Source organism: Sinocyclocheilus anshuiensis, unplaced genomic scaffold (assembly GCF_001515605.1).
Source record: "Sinocyclocheilus anshuiensis isolate Anshui unplaced genomic scaffold, SAMN03320099.WGS_v1.1 scaffold1957, whole genome shotgun sequence".
Lineage (NCBI taxonomy): Eukaryota > Metazoa > Chordata > Actinopteri > Cypriniformes > Cyprinidae > Sinocyclocheilus > Sinocyclocheilus anshuiensis.
The window spans coordinates 1004752-1019952 of NW_015537935.1; the positions used below are offsets into that span (position 1 = coordinate 1004752).

A 15201-nucleotide genomic window follows, 5' to 3' on the forward strand; every position below is an offset into this window, starting at 1 on the left:
AACTAGCTTCTCTAATCTTTTTGTATTCTATCTATTTGTTTTCTTTTTATTTATTATACAATTAACAAAAACAAAAAAAGGCCTCTAACACTAGCTTGATCTATTCTTTTTCTATTCTATCTGTTTTCTTTTTATTTATTATTTAAAAAAAACCTTGCTACGTGTAATGCATTAAGCTAACTGACACTTGTTATAGCACTTGTATATCATTGCTCTTTTGTTGTTTTTGATTGCTTCCATTGTCCTCATTTGTAAGTCACTTTGGATAAAAGCGTCTGCTAAATGACTAAATGTAAATGTAGTTTATTGTGCATGCATATTATATTTAAAGTTGCTTAAGCGAAATCAAGGAATTTATAAGACTGGTTTATTCATTCTTTATACTGTAGACATGTAGAACATATCCACGCTTGTGCATCAATGTCTGTAATGTGTGCTCTACGTGTGAAACTTTTAGGAATCTTATCCAAGTTGTAGGCTAGTCAATATTGGTCAGTCAATCGTATCTGACATAAGGATCCGTGAATGAAACTGTGACCACAAACACCATTAACTTAAGTGAATTATATGGCAATAATCAGTAATATGCTTTCACACAAATAATTTTCTTTTTTTGAATGTTTCAATATGTGTTGACACAAATGACTTATTTGAATTTTTCATTGATACAACATGGCACTGAGTTGTTAGAAAAGAAATGTGTAGAGACGTTATTGCTTGATAACGTCAGGAACCGATGAATTGGCTTTTTGAACCGGTTCAATGAGCCGATCTGTCCGAAAAGAACCGGTTCGCGGAAATGAATCAGACTTTGCATCACTACAAACTATTGCGACAAGGGAGAGCAGAGTATATATTCAGATGAACTAGCAAAACAAGCCAGCACAATATAAAGAGAGCGAAAACATGAGGAACAGGTGACAACACTCAGACAAACGAGGACTAAACAAGGGGGTGTGGTAATTGGTAACAAGGAGGCAGGGCAAGAGGAGCACATGGCAAACACTAACAAAGACAGAGCCATGTGCTCAAACACAACATGGACAGAGAAACATTAGACAATGACAGGACAGACAGAACTAGCTGTCAGGGGAGAGACCTGACAACTATACAGAAATGTATTAAAGTCATCAAAAGTAAAAATAAAACACTGCATCTTTACTATGAATTAAATATACATTGATTCTAAGTTACCAAATTTATTTAGTGAAGAAGAGTGAATGATTCTCTCATGTTCTTTTGTTGTTTGATGAACATTAATTGACAGAGACAGCGGCAAGTTAATTAGGCTCCTGTCATTTTGAGACTGAATGCACAGATCTAATGTACTGACAAGCATTTGATTGAACTATTTATGTTTGTAACATGGGGAGGCGTGACAACGCAGTAGTGGATCCAAGTGCAGGCTTTATTCCAAAGAGTGGTCAAAACAGGCAGGGTCAAACAACAGCAAACAGGTACAATCCAGGGCGAGACAAAAGAGTAGTCCAATAAACAGGCGAAGGTCAGGGCAGGCAGCAAACAACCAGAAACAAGGAAACAGTCCAGGGTAAGAAACACGGGAATGCTACAGGTTAGACAATACTGAGCAATGAATAAGTGAAAAACCAGGCTTTAAATAGGGTGAGACTGATGGAGGTAACAAGACAGGTGAATGCAATAAGTGATGATGAGTCTGACAAATGATTTTGGGAACTGTAGTCTGTGAGCGTGGCAAGAGTCAGGGGTGGAGTGCCCTCTAGTGGAGTTCATGGACACTCCAGCTGGAGATCGTGACATAACTGACTCTGTTTAAGTCCATGGGTATTAATACCCATTTTTTAAAAATAATTTTTTATGCAATGATGAAAAAATATTTCTTTCTAAAGCTGATCTTTGGAGCGTCTATGCAATGCTTTACTCATCTAACACAATAATGACTTCAAATTATGTTTTGGGGGGTAATTTCTGAGCCAAAATTCATGTGCGATTAATTTGCAATTAATGAAATAATTAACTGGCACATGATGTGATTAATTAGATTTACATTTTAATCACTTGACAGCCATATTTTTATGTTCAGTTTGTGGAGTTTAGTAGTAATAGGTCAAACAGCTTTAATCATAAGTTAGAAGCTCATGCATAGTTCATGCACAGTTATAATGCCTGAAGAGACCCATCATATAGGAGAGAAACCAGTCAGTTGAGTTTGCAACAAAACCTTTTACAGTGATTGGATATTATTCTGTTATTCTGTTATTACTGCATATGGGATAATTCATACACAGAAAGTAAAACTGAAATGACATTCATTACAAGATTCTTATAAAACATTTAAAAAAAAAAATGCACCTACAATGTTTTGCATTTTGTGACTTTCAGTCAAATCTAAGACTGTACCTAGGAGTTAATCATATAAGAACATACTTTGTAACTTTGCTTGGAAGAAATTATTTTTGATTTACTCTGAATCATAAAATTAAATATAGACATTCAGGGTACCCACAGTCATTGGAAACCTGGGGAAAATAGAATATGTGGACATTTTGCTGTTGTTAATGTTATTGTTGTAATTTTTTTGTAGAAATACTTATATATTTTTGTAAGAAAACATATGTAACAAGGAGGGTGGAATTATTCTGATTTGGAACAAACCATCAAATAAACCAGTGTCAAAACATCAGTTATTGTTTGCACTGTCTGCTAACTGCATAATTTATTTGAATTGTTTTACCCCTACCACATTTCTTTTTTTGTTATTTTTGCAGAAACAGTGTAAGGGGCAGGTTCTCCTGGATCTGGTGTGTGAACATCTAAACTTGTTGGAGAAGGACTATTTCGGCTTGACCTTCAGTGATTCTGACAGCCAAAAGGTCAGAGAGCTATTCCAAATGCTTCTATTATTAAATCTCTGACATACTGTATTTCAGTTTTATTCCACAGGACAGAAGACTCACAAATAATATCTCTGTAAGATCACAATTGTATCACAATTAAATGAGAAGTATGCATGTAATAATAATAATAATAATAATTATTATTATTACAACCTACCCCTCAGAGGAATCTTTCTGCATTTTTAGATTTTCAAAACACTTCATTCTGTATGATTTATGAGCTTGCTTCCTCATGGGGACCTAAAAATGTCCTCACAAGGTCAAAATTTACTGGTATTATTATACTTGTGGGGACATTTGGTCCCCATAACATAGTGAATACCAGTACACACACACACGCCAACATCATCACAAAACATCATGTCTTATGATATAGAACTAATTTATAAATGTAGTCAAAACTAAGAAAAAAAGTGACAATAATAAAATCATTTACTTTCTTCAGCCACTTAATTAGAATGATATGCTTACTCTATCCACCAACTGGTGAACAGAGAAATAATAATAATAATAATAATAATAATAAAACACTGGATGACTGGATGACTTATCTTATTAAGGATGTTACAAAATAGGTTATTATAGTTAACTGAACAAAAAAAAAATCCAATGAAAAAGTAAAACAAACAAATAAACAAAATAACTAAACAAAAACAAAAAACTAAACTGAGATCATCATGCATTGCTTCAAAATTTTAAAAATATAGCGGCTAGCAGCAATAAGGCCAGGCCAGGCTCTCCCAAGAGTTCCATGATTTCAAAATATCTTCCAAAATATCTTGTGTTCCATAAAGTAATGCAGGTTTGGAATGACATGAGGGTGAGTAAATTATGACAGTATTGTCATTTTGGGGGGAACTATCCCTGTAAAGGATTAAATATTTGCAAAAAAACATTAGTGCTTGGTGTTGTTTGCCATGCTGTATGTGAATCTAGTGATACACTGCAAAGACATATGTGCAATCTGGACTGAATAAGGAATAATTTAACAACATTACAAAAAGTTGTCCCCTGCCAATTAGTATACCTTTGTGTTAACTGAAATAGAAATAAAAATAAAAACAGACTTTGTAAAATAACTAAAACTGAACTAAATAATTGGAAATTAACAAACAAAAAAATCCAAACTAAATTAAAACTATAATAACTTTGTACACAAATCATGTTAAAAGAGAGAGAAGATTACTCCTTAGGAAAATTAGCCTGTAAGCATGTCTCATGTGTGAGCACTGCAATGCGTTTCCCATCAAGGTGCTCTGCTCTAGGTTTGCTTTCTTTCAGGAGGAGCGAGCCGCCGCTCCCTCATTAAGATCGTAGGTTTTGCATGTTGATCTGGCTGAGGCGCGAGAGTCGGGTCCTTCACTTTCTTTCATGTTCTCGCCAGATCAAGTGGTCCTTGCACCCGCTTCCGAAGTGCTCTGTGGCATTTCTTCAGATCGGGCAAAGGAAGCCTCATCTCTTGCTTCTGCAGATATAAAAGTAGAGAGCGCCGCCTCTGAACGCTCCTCTCGTGATGATAAAGCATCAGCGATGGTCTCTCCCCTTCTTTGATGATCTCTATGTAGAGATAACTCGTTCAATCACACCATGCTGGTTTTGTCTGTCCAGAGGAGAACTGGCCTCCCGACTGAGCCTGGTTCCCTTTCAAATGTTCACTTCATGTTGTGTATGGGGAAAACTCCTGTTTTACTCTGTACCGAAGCCTGATTTGTTCACGTTTGTGTAGCTGCACAAACCAATGGCGATTTAGCCCGCCAGAAAGGGCGGAGCCGACGTGTATATAAGTCGGCTCGCAGCACCATTTCATCAGATCATTCTCCTTCAGCGACGAGGATCATCTCTTCGCTGACTCTGCAATCAAGAAGCTGAAGAAGGAAGAAGCTCAGCCTGCAGCTCGCCGCCGTAGAAAAGCCCTGGCAGTGGAAGAAGCGGTAAGCCTTCCCCTGTGGCCATCCGGCACTTAAAAGAGCTCATTTCTGAGCAAAATTCCTAGCTACGTTGTTTCAAATGTCACGCCGTGAGTGTGGCTGTGCAGAAGGGCAGTGAGTCCCACGCAGAGCCGCGCACTCACTGAGACGGAATGCTCTCACTCAGAGCATGAGTCTTGCTCTTCTCTGCTCGCGGAACACCTTCTTCAATGAAGGCAGCCCCGCTCTCCCATTTCTCTTCTCTCAGTGAGCTCGGAGAAAGAAACAGTGGCGTCACGGGCCTTAGCAACCGGGTTTGAGTGATCCCATGCCGGCTAAGAGCCCGAGTGCTCACTCTCCCTGCAGCACTTTAATCCGCCGGTGTGTTTACATGTAAGGATTAACGCCCCTCGTTACATTGAGCGGCTCCATCCTTCTGGGCGGATTGGAGTAGAATGCTGTCATCAATGATTTCATATCGCTGACAGCATTGCATTTGTGTGTGCGTCGCTGAGGCTGTGCTCACTAAGAATGGCTGCTTTCACTTGAAAGCAGGAATCTCGCTCTTCTCCGCTCGTGCCTTCTTCGATGAAGGTAGCCCGCTCTCCCTTTTCTCTTCTCTCAGCGAGCTCGGAGAAGGAAATGGTGAAGTCAAGGAGTTGAGCAACCGGGTTCGAGTGGTCTCACGCCAGCAAAGAGCTTGCACGCTCACTCTCCCCCGACACTTTTATCCACCGGCTTGTTTTACATGTAAAAAAAAAAAAGCCCCTCATTACATTGAGCGGCTAAATCCTTTTAGGCGGATCAGATTGGACGGCTGTCACTATGATTTTATATCGCTGACAGCTTTGGACCTGAGTGCGCCGCACGCCTGGGACACGCCTACACTGAGGCTGCGCTCACTGACACAGTCTACTCTCACTATGGGAGTGTGTGTGTCTCGCTCTGCTCTCTCGTGGTTGCCTTCTTCAATGAAGATGGCACCGCCCCTCCCGCTATCACGTTCTCTCCTCCCAGTTGCCTCGAAGGAAGAAACGGTGAAGCTGAGCAACCGGGTTTGAGTGATTACACGTCAGCAGTGCGTGTTTCACTCTCCCCGCAGCACTCTGATCTGCCAGTGTGTTTACACGTGAGGATTAGCGCCCTCGTCTGTACGAGCGGCTTTTCGACGGATGCACGCTTCACTTTGATCTGCCAGTGTGTTTACACGTGAGGATCATCAGCACCCCTCATCTAATGAGAGGTTTGATCTTTTAGGCGGATTAAAGAGAATGCTGTCACCAATGATTATTATCATTGACAGCTTCGGACTAGACGCATCTGGACCACGCCGACTCTGACGCTGCGCTCACGGGGGCTGGTTTCTCTCATTGTGAGAGCATTGAGTCTAGCAAAGCAAACCTTGCAGAGAGGAAGAGGAGAGAATTAGTTCTCATCTTGGCCGGATCTTGGGGATCTTGGCCCTCCAAACACCTCTGAGCGATGGGGTTTTGTTCTCTGCGGGTCACGCCCTACAGGTGCAGTGCAGACCCGAATATTTTACTGCTGTGGTAGCGGACCAAAGAGCACATTTCCTCTTCACACTCTCTCACTCGCAAATTCAGGCCTGCAAATTTGAGCCTTCATTCGCAAAATAGATCCTCTCGCATCCCGGCTATCGGCCTGGGCAGCCATACCGGACGGGTCGAGTTGGGTTCTAAACGCAATCCAAGGAGGTTACTCGCTTCAGTTCGCTTGCAGGCCACCTCGTATCAGAGGTGTTATGCAAACTTCTGTTTCGGACAACAAAGTGCTCGTTCTCCGACAAGAAGTGCAGACATTGCTTGCAAAAGGTGCTGTGGAAATAGTGCCCCCAGCGAACAGAGAGTCAGGCTGTTTCAGCCACTACTTCCTCATTCCAAAGAGAGACGACGGGCTCAGACCCATCTTGGTTCTGAGACATCTGAACCACTCGCGTATGCACCGGCCATTCAAGATGTTAACTATCAAACAGATTCTCGCACACAATTGCCCTGAGGACTGGTTTTTGACAGTGGATCTGAAAGACGCGTACTTTCGCATCCACACAGCCCCCCGTCACAGGCCGTTCTTGAGATTCGCGTTCGAGGGAGTGGCCTGTCAAAATGCAGTCTGTCCGTTTGGACTGTCTCTCGCCCCGCGCGCTTTTACGAAGTGCATAGATGTGGCTCTTTCCCCTCTGAGGCAGATGGGAATCCGCGTTTTGAACTACCTCGACGATTGGCTTGTTCTAGCCAGATCAGGACTGGAGTTGGCTGCTCACAGTGAGCTGTTACTCAGCCACTTAGAGCACCCCGGGTTGGTTATCAACCTGCACAAGAGTCACCTGTTGCCCAGACAGCGAGCTGTCTTTCTGTGGACAATCTTAGACTCAGTCCGAATGCAGGCATGAATTACGCCGGAGCGATCCCTGACCATTCAGCGATTACTGGCATCACTCAAGCCAGGGACGAGGCGTCCCCTGAAGGTTTTTCAGAGGTTACTCGGCCTTATGACGGCCGCTGCCTCGGAAATTCCTCTGGGCCTGCTTCACTTGCGGCCCCTCCAGTTTTTGCTCAAAGCCCGTGTTCCACCCCACGCTTGGCACCTGGGGTGGCTTTTTGTCAGGATAGACCACCGCTGTATCAAGGCCGTGGCCCCCTGGACGTCCTCTTGCCTGTTTCAAACAGGAATGAGGTTAGGGCTGACCTCCAAGAGGAAGGTAGTCACAACAGACGCTTCCAACTCAGGTGTGGGCGCCCTGTTGGAGGGCAATCCAGCATTGGATGCGCTCCAGGCGCATTGGCGCCTGGAGCGGCGTCCGCACATCAACTGCCTAGAGATGCTGGTGGTTTTCTTAGCCCTGAAAACCTTCCTAAGAGGTTACTCGGCCTTATGACGGCCGCTGCCTCGGAAATTCCTCTGGGCCTGCTTCACTTGCGGCCCCTCCAGTTTTTGCTCAAAGCCCGTGTTCCACCCCACGCTTGGCACCTGGGGTGGCTTTTTGTCAGGATAGACCACCGCTGTATCAAGGCCGTGGCCCCCTGGACGTCCTCTTGCCTGTTTCAAACAGGAATGAGGTTAGGGCTGACCTCCAAGAGGAAGGTAGTCACAACAGACGCTTCCAACTCAGGTGTGGGCGCCCTGTTGGAGGGCAATCCAGCATTGGATGCGCTCCAGGCGCATTGGCGCCTGGAGCGGCGTCCGCACATCAACTGCCTAGAGATGCTGGTGGTTTTCTTAGCCCTGAAAACCTTCCTACCGACCTTGAAGGGGCACCACGTCTAAGTCCAGTCGGACAGCATGACGGTGGTGGCCTACATCAATCACCAAGGCTCATCGCCTCCTCCTTTGGGCATGAAGGGAACTCCTCTCGTTACGGGCGGGTCACGTGCCGGGCAGATTGAACCTTGCTGCAGATATGCTGTCCAGAGGCAAGGTAGCCCCGAGCGAATGGGTGCTACATCCTCAAACGGTTCAAAAAATCTGGTAAGTCTTCGGCAAGGCAGAGGTCGACCGCTTCATCTCAGATGACAACTCTCCCTGCCCAACTTATTTCTCGATACAGCGAGATGCTCTGGACCACGACTGGCCCAGTGCTTGCCTATACGCATTTCCCCCGATCGTCCTGATTCCTCAGGTCATCAGGCGGGTCAGGGAGACCAAGTGCTCTCTCCTCCTAGTGGCCCCACTCTGGAGGAACCAGGCCTGGTTCCCAGAGCTAGTGCAGCTCTCAGCAGCAGCCCCGTGTCCCATTCCGCTGAGGAGGAACCTTCTCTCACACGCAAAAGGAATGATTTGGCGTCCCCGGCCGGAGCTGTGGAGCAGCTATCGCAGCGAACCATTCTCTCGAAGTTGGCAGATCGATCGGCAGAAACGACCTGATTGTTAAGTTCCTGAAGGGTGCACGGAGGCTGAATCCTCCTCACCCTCAGACCGTGCCATCTTGGGACTTGTCTATAGTCCTGCGGGCCCTAAGAGGGTCCCCCTTTGAGCTGCTCAGTTCGGCCGATTTGCAGCCCTTATCGCTTAAAACGGCCCTCCTCCTTGCCTTGGCATCGGTTAAGCGAGTGGGTGACTTGCAAGCGTTCAACGTGAAGTGAACGTTCAAAAGGGAACACTCCGGTTACTGACATTACCTCGGTTCCCTGAGATAAGGGAACGAGCGTTGTGTCACTTGCCATGCTATAAGCTGCACGCAAATCGATGACTGTCGCTTCAGTCGAATGATCTGATGAAATGGCGCTGTAAGCCGACTTATATAATCGCCGGCTCCGTCCTTTCTGGCGGGCTAAAGCGCCATTGGTTTGTGCAGCTACACAAACATGAACAAATCAGGCTTCAGTACAGAGTAAAACAGGAGTTTTCCCCATACACAATGCTTGTTCCCTTATCTCAGGGAACCGAGGTTACGTTAGTAACCGGAGCATTTCTCCCAAAGTTTTTTTCCTCCATTTCTGTCACCAATGAATCTTTGGTTCCTTGCCACTGTCACCTGTGGCTTGCTTAGTTGGGGACAGTTAATTTCTGGCAATATTGTCAACTTGATTGCAGAGATACTATTGGAAGAGAGCTGAACTGGATGATGACATTACTGAATAATCATTGAACTGACTTTAACTGAAAAATTGACTGTTATTATCCTCTTGCGTTATTGACAAACTATTTTCCTGTTTGACACTGTAAAGCTGCTTTGACACAATCTATTTTGTATAAAGCGGTATATAAATAAATGTGAAAAGTGAAAGGTTCATGGAGTAAGCCATATTCATCCGTGTTTCTACCATTTGTAAAACCACATTTTTCCATCTTAAATATATATGCTGGTTTCGTCTGGCCAGAGGAGAACTGACCTCCCGACTGAGCCTGGTTTCTCCCAAGGTTTTTTCTCCATTTTTGTCACTGATGGAGTTTTGGTTCCTTGCCACTGTCGAGAGCTGAATTGGATGATGACATCACTGAATCATCAATGAACTGACTTTACCTGGAAAAATGACTCTTTATTATTGTCCTCTTGCATTATTTAAAAAAATATTTTGCTGTTTGACACTGTACAGCGGCTTTGACACAATCAGTATTGTATAAAGTGCTATATAAATAAAGTTGACTTGACTCCCCTGGAAGTGCATTGTCACTCAAGAAGCCAGCACTCCCCACCAAGCCATGCAGAGCAACATTTACACTGGTGGGGATAGTGCTTCAGGCAGTGGGTCAGGTTGGTGCTGCCCTGCACACCATGGCAGTTCTGCAGAGATACCATGTTGATCTGCTAAAAGAGCTGAGCACGAGCGGGGATATTTTAGAGGCGTTTTAAGAACTTTGCCAAGCAACAGATCTGTCTGGCTCCTCTGAGGCGAGAAGCCCAGAATGGAGAGTGTGGTGAGTTGTGCGCCCCCTCGTAAAGACTGGGGAGTGGTTCGCAACACTCAGCAGCCAAAAAGAGAGCCGGACATAAGAATGGTCATTATGACCAAGAAAAGCTCCTGAGGCTGGTGCGCCCAGGACCGTGGGATTGTGTTCCCTCAGGAAGGAGCACGAAAAATTCCAAAAGAGTAGGGGCTCCTTCCTTGCATCTCAGGGGATCGCTGTACAATGTCTGTTTCTACTGGTGTTTTGGGGGGCCAGCTCCAAATGTTACATGTTCGGTTGTCTCCTGCCATGTTTCATGACACCGAACATCTAACATCCCCCAGCAAAGCGGAGTGTCAAAACTAGTGCCCCTTTCAGAGAAACTGGCAGCGTGGGAGTTACTGCCAAATATCTCTCCTTGGGTCATAAAGAATGTAGAGATAGGCTACAGGATACAGTTTGCGTATCATCCTCCGCTTTTCAATTTTGTCTCCACTACTGTGAAACCGGAACAAGCGCATTTGTTGAAACCTCTGCCGGACAAAGGGACCATTGAACAAATTCCTCTCCCAGACAGAGTGTCGGGCTAGTACATACAATATTTTCTGGTTCCCAAAAAATGATGGAAGGTTGCATCCAATTTTGGATCTTCGTGGGTTGAACTGCTACCTCAGAACATACAAGTTCAAAATGATGACAATCAAAATAATTGTATCTCAGATCCAGTCCAGGGGTTGGTTTGTGACAATTGATCTCAAGGACGCATACTTTCATATAGAAATTTTGCCACAACACAGGAAGTTCCTGAGGTTCTCTTTCGGGGACGAAGCTTTTTTAAATTACATAGACGACTGGTTGATTTTGAAAGTGAAAGTGACTTTGTACCCTTTCTATGTTGTTCTACCTTGTTTCCCACTCTAGGCGCGTGTTGTCGTCGCAAGATGATAATGACAGACGCTTCCCGCACAGGCTGGGGTATGGTCTTAGATGGCCATCCAGCCCAAAAGATCTGGAGAGGTCATCTTCTAGATTGGCACATCAATTCCTTGAAATGATGGCTGTATTTCAGGCCCTGAAAAACTTTTCAGGAAAAAAATTTACAAAGCAGAGGTATAATGTTCCCTCTACTTCTCTCTGACTCCTCCAGCTCCCCTGTGTCTGGTCGCGATAGCCCATATGTGGCCCAGATTGCATCTTTACGCATTTCCCCCAGTTGCTCTGCTCCCAGGACTCTTGGTCAAGGTCCATCAACAAGGGTCTTGCCTCTTACTGATAGCGGCTCATTGGCTGACCAGAGTGTGGTTCACAGATGTAATATCCCTGCTTGACGGCTCGCCGTGGACAATTCCAGTCAGGAGAGATCTCCTATCTCAGGCGCAGAGTAGTTTTAATTTCGCTAACGAAAAGTATGACGAAAAATGTTCGTTGACAAACTTTTTTCCCATGACTATGACGAGACGATGACGAGACATCAATAAGGTCAATATACGATAATTGTGACTATATCAACATGCAATATTGTTGACGATAAAAGACGAGACTAAAATGTATTTAAAAAAAATAAAAACCATACCAAAATTTCTTTTAATTTTTCAGAGAACAGGATTGCAGTCAAGTAACCCCAGACATATAGCTTTATTCACACTTGGCTTTGACTCAAAAAAATTGCAGTCAAATTTCCAAAGAGCCTTCAGTATGAATGCAAGCCAGAGCCAGAATGGAAAATTCAATCCTGGTATCAGACTCTAGTAGGGATGTCCCGATCAGGTTTTTTGTGCCCCGATCCGATCCAAGTCATTGAATATTGAGTATCTGCTGTGTAGCGAATCAGCTCAAAGGGGAAATATGAATAATTAATCATAACTAGTTATAATTAATTATAAATATTTAGATCCGCTGTAAGTATTTACTTGACCTCTCAGGGTCAACTGTCTGTCAATTCTAAGAACGTTAATTTCCTGGTTAAGGGTCAAATGAAAAATGGTGTGTCTGATTGGTCCAGACGCTACAGCTGATATCGAGTCCCAGTCCAATACTTGTATATTTCTATAGGAATTTATGTTTTGTGCACACTTGAAGTACATTAAAGTTATTAAAATCAATCCAATGTATACAGAGTTGTGCAGAGAGTAAAATAAATATATGTATGATGCATGTTTATGTATATATACGGTATATAAGATGTAAGATACACTGCCTCTCTCTATGTTGCTATGATAACGACATCTCAGATAGTCTGACGGCAGATAAAAGTAAACAATAAATTTGAAATCATTACAAAAGTCTGCATCAAATACACTGAACAGGGAATCTCAAACGTGTATGACACACGTTTGTCACGTGTCACACGCACATTTGAGGGTCTTCTTTTTCTTTCAATGGCGATTGGCAAACCCACTTAAATGCATAAGCCACCTCCTACTGCACGAAAACGACATGACAGCTGACATAAAATAAGGATCGGGCTGAGGAGAGCCGATCAGTTAAAAAAAATGCTTGATCGGCCCCGATCCCCATCCTTGAGATCGGCTCGGGACATCCCTAGACCCTAGTAACATTAAAGTAACTTTTTCTTTTTGCACACCAAAAATAAAATAACAATGACTGTGAAATGGTGTGATACAGAGACACAAGAGCAGTTTAACATACAGTGACAAGATTACGTTTAAACCCTTTGAAAATTTTTGTTTATCTGTATTTCTGGGTTGTCATGATAGCACAGCCCTCTTTAGGTTGTCAATTGGCCTAAGGTCAGGGCACAGGAAAACAAATATTATAAATATTTTCTTCCATTTCTTGGTCTTGTTGCATCATCCAACCTCTCTAAAACTTCAAGACATGATTTGCTGCCCTGACATTCTCCTGTAAAATATCTTGACACACTTTTGATACACTGATAAACTTTTGAATTCACTGTTCCTTCATTCACTGCTCCTTCAATGATTGCAAAATGTCCAGTAGCACTATACCATACCATACCATGTCTTTTTCCTTTAAACAAAACACTATGCATTTTTGCCAAAAAAGTTAAACTTCCAAAAAACAGTCCAAAATGTTCCATATTAGTGAACACCCAGGTCTTTAGCAATGCTTGTTTAGCCTTTTTTTTTTTTTTTTTTTTTTTATTTTTAATGGAAAAAGTACAGGTTTCACTTTTAAATTCATGACCATTCCAGGCTGCATTGTGTTGTTCAGTAACCAGAATTTGTGTGCCTTTGTTTAAAAGGCAGGGCACCTGTGTGATCCGTACTTCCAATCTCATCTCTTTATTTGACTCCAGCTAGTTTTTGCAGAAGTCAAAACACAAAGATAGTTTATCCAGCCTGCTCTAAAAATGGTCACCCTGTGTTTTCAGTACAATTTTAAAAAGTACAATATTTTATATGCTATAACAGTTAGGTCAGATTGTGTTTGTCTATAATTGTAACTTAAATGAAGTTCAGAATTCGTCTTACTCGTTTTATGAGTAATCAATTCAGAAATCCAGGTATTTTCAAAGGGTTCACAAACTTATTCTTGCCATTGTAGTGGATAACTGAACAATTATTATTAAAAGCCAGGCTTCTCAACGAGTACATTAGACATCACATCGTGATGCCACTTTCTCATTACAGGTCTCCCAGACAGTCTTGTAAAGATAAAGTGGCATCATGCATGTGAATAAAAATTGACTGATTACTGTCTAATCGTAAGACAATGATCTGATTCATAAATTAAACATAACTAAGAATTAAGTCTCCACATAAAAGAAAATCCTCTGACAAATTAAATTTTGGGATATGTTTTAAATGATCATTTCAAAACAGACCCTTCTGCCAGTGGCTGGAATAACACATATTCGAAATACTTACTGCAAGATGAAACAGTTGTTCTGTTCCTCTTTTCTGTTTGAGACCCGTGGAAGGCAGGATAATAGATAATTGTAATAGAGCTAAAGACAGTTTTATACCTTTAGCTGAGGCTTGTATTTTTTAGCAGATTTTAAAAGTGCTGTCAAGATCACATCTTTGTACTGTCTTTTATATTGTGACATGAAGCTTAATTCATGTTGCTTTGTTGAGGACATACAGCATATCTGGTAGATACTTCCAACACTCTATAATTGTGGCAGCATTGTGGAGTCCCCTTTCATAGGTTCACTTCAGCAATGCATCGTTTTTTTTTTGTGGTGTGGCTATTGACTAAAGCCTGTGTAAAATAATGCAGTTTTTTGGCAGATAGTGCTAGCACTGCCCACTGAGATGACACATTGTGTTAAATGTCTCGGTTTCAGTCACACTCAAGCCATGCTTAATTCCCCACATTGAGGCCATTTTAAAATGAAGGTGCTTTGTTCTTTATGAGGAAAGAAAGCAAATCGGCTTTTCCCCATGTTGCTCGTCCTGCGGCTGCTGAGGCACATGCTAGCATCCTGGGGATCTGATGTTGAACTTCAAGCTATGGAAAACAAGACTACAGATTTCTCTCTCATGTTTTCTCCTGATCGTGTGCTTAATATGTCTCTGCTTTAATTTCCACATGGGGATTTGTGTTACAAGCTTGCGAAGCAATCTCTTTGGATTCAATGATGTGTTTTCCATCTGAATATGAGGAGTTTGTTGTTGGTCAACAAGAAGGTAATATTATGAGACTTACGTTTTAGACACTATATTGCCTGTTTTTGCTTTATTTTGCCAACAAAAATTTCTAAACACAGCCACAGTGCTATTTTGCGTCTCTGTGCAACATGACGGCGTTTCGTTCCTGAATGAATCAACCGTTTAAATGATTCGGTTCAATCGCAATGACTCACTTCTTAACAGTGACTTGCTGCCACCTGCTGGCGGTTTTAATTTCACATTTAAAGTATCTTTTCGTTTTTAAAATAATTTTAAATATCAGTATTCAATGTTTTGTTTAAAATAACAAAATATTATTTATGCATTTGTAACTGCAGGTTAAATGCATTCATGTCCCTCTGTGTGGGAAATTCATCCCACGCAGCTTCTGTGTTTCCTCTGCATTGCAAAGATGAATTTTGATACTGATATCATTTGTTTGGTAACAGCCCAAATGTCTTTTATTCTAATTGA

The 15201-nt window shown here is 42.5% G+C and overlaps 1 protein-coding gene across 2 annotated transcripts in view; it reads left to right on the forward strand.

Moving 5' to 3' along the window:
- The window catches only part of LOC107658657 (band 4.1-like protein 1), a 174149-nt gene that overhangs the window by 52387 nt on the left and 106561 nt on the right, over nucleotides 1–15201 (forward strand). For both annotated transcript variants that reach the window (XM_016447302.1, XM_016447310.1), the window contains exon 5: nucleotides 2748–2852. In XM_016447302.1, coding sequence (XP_016302788.1) covers nucleotides 2748–2852 — 105 coding nt within the window. The remainder of the gene's footprint in view (nucleotides 1–2747; nucleotides 2853–15201) is intronic.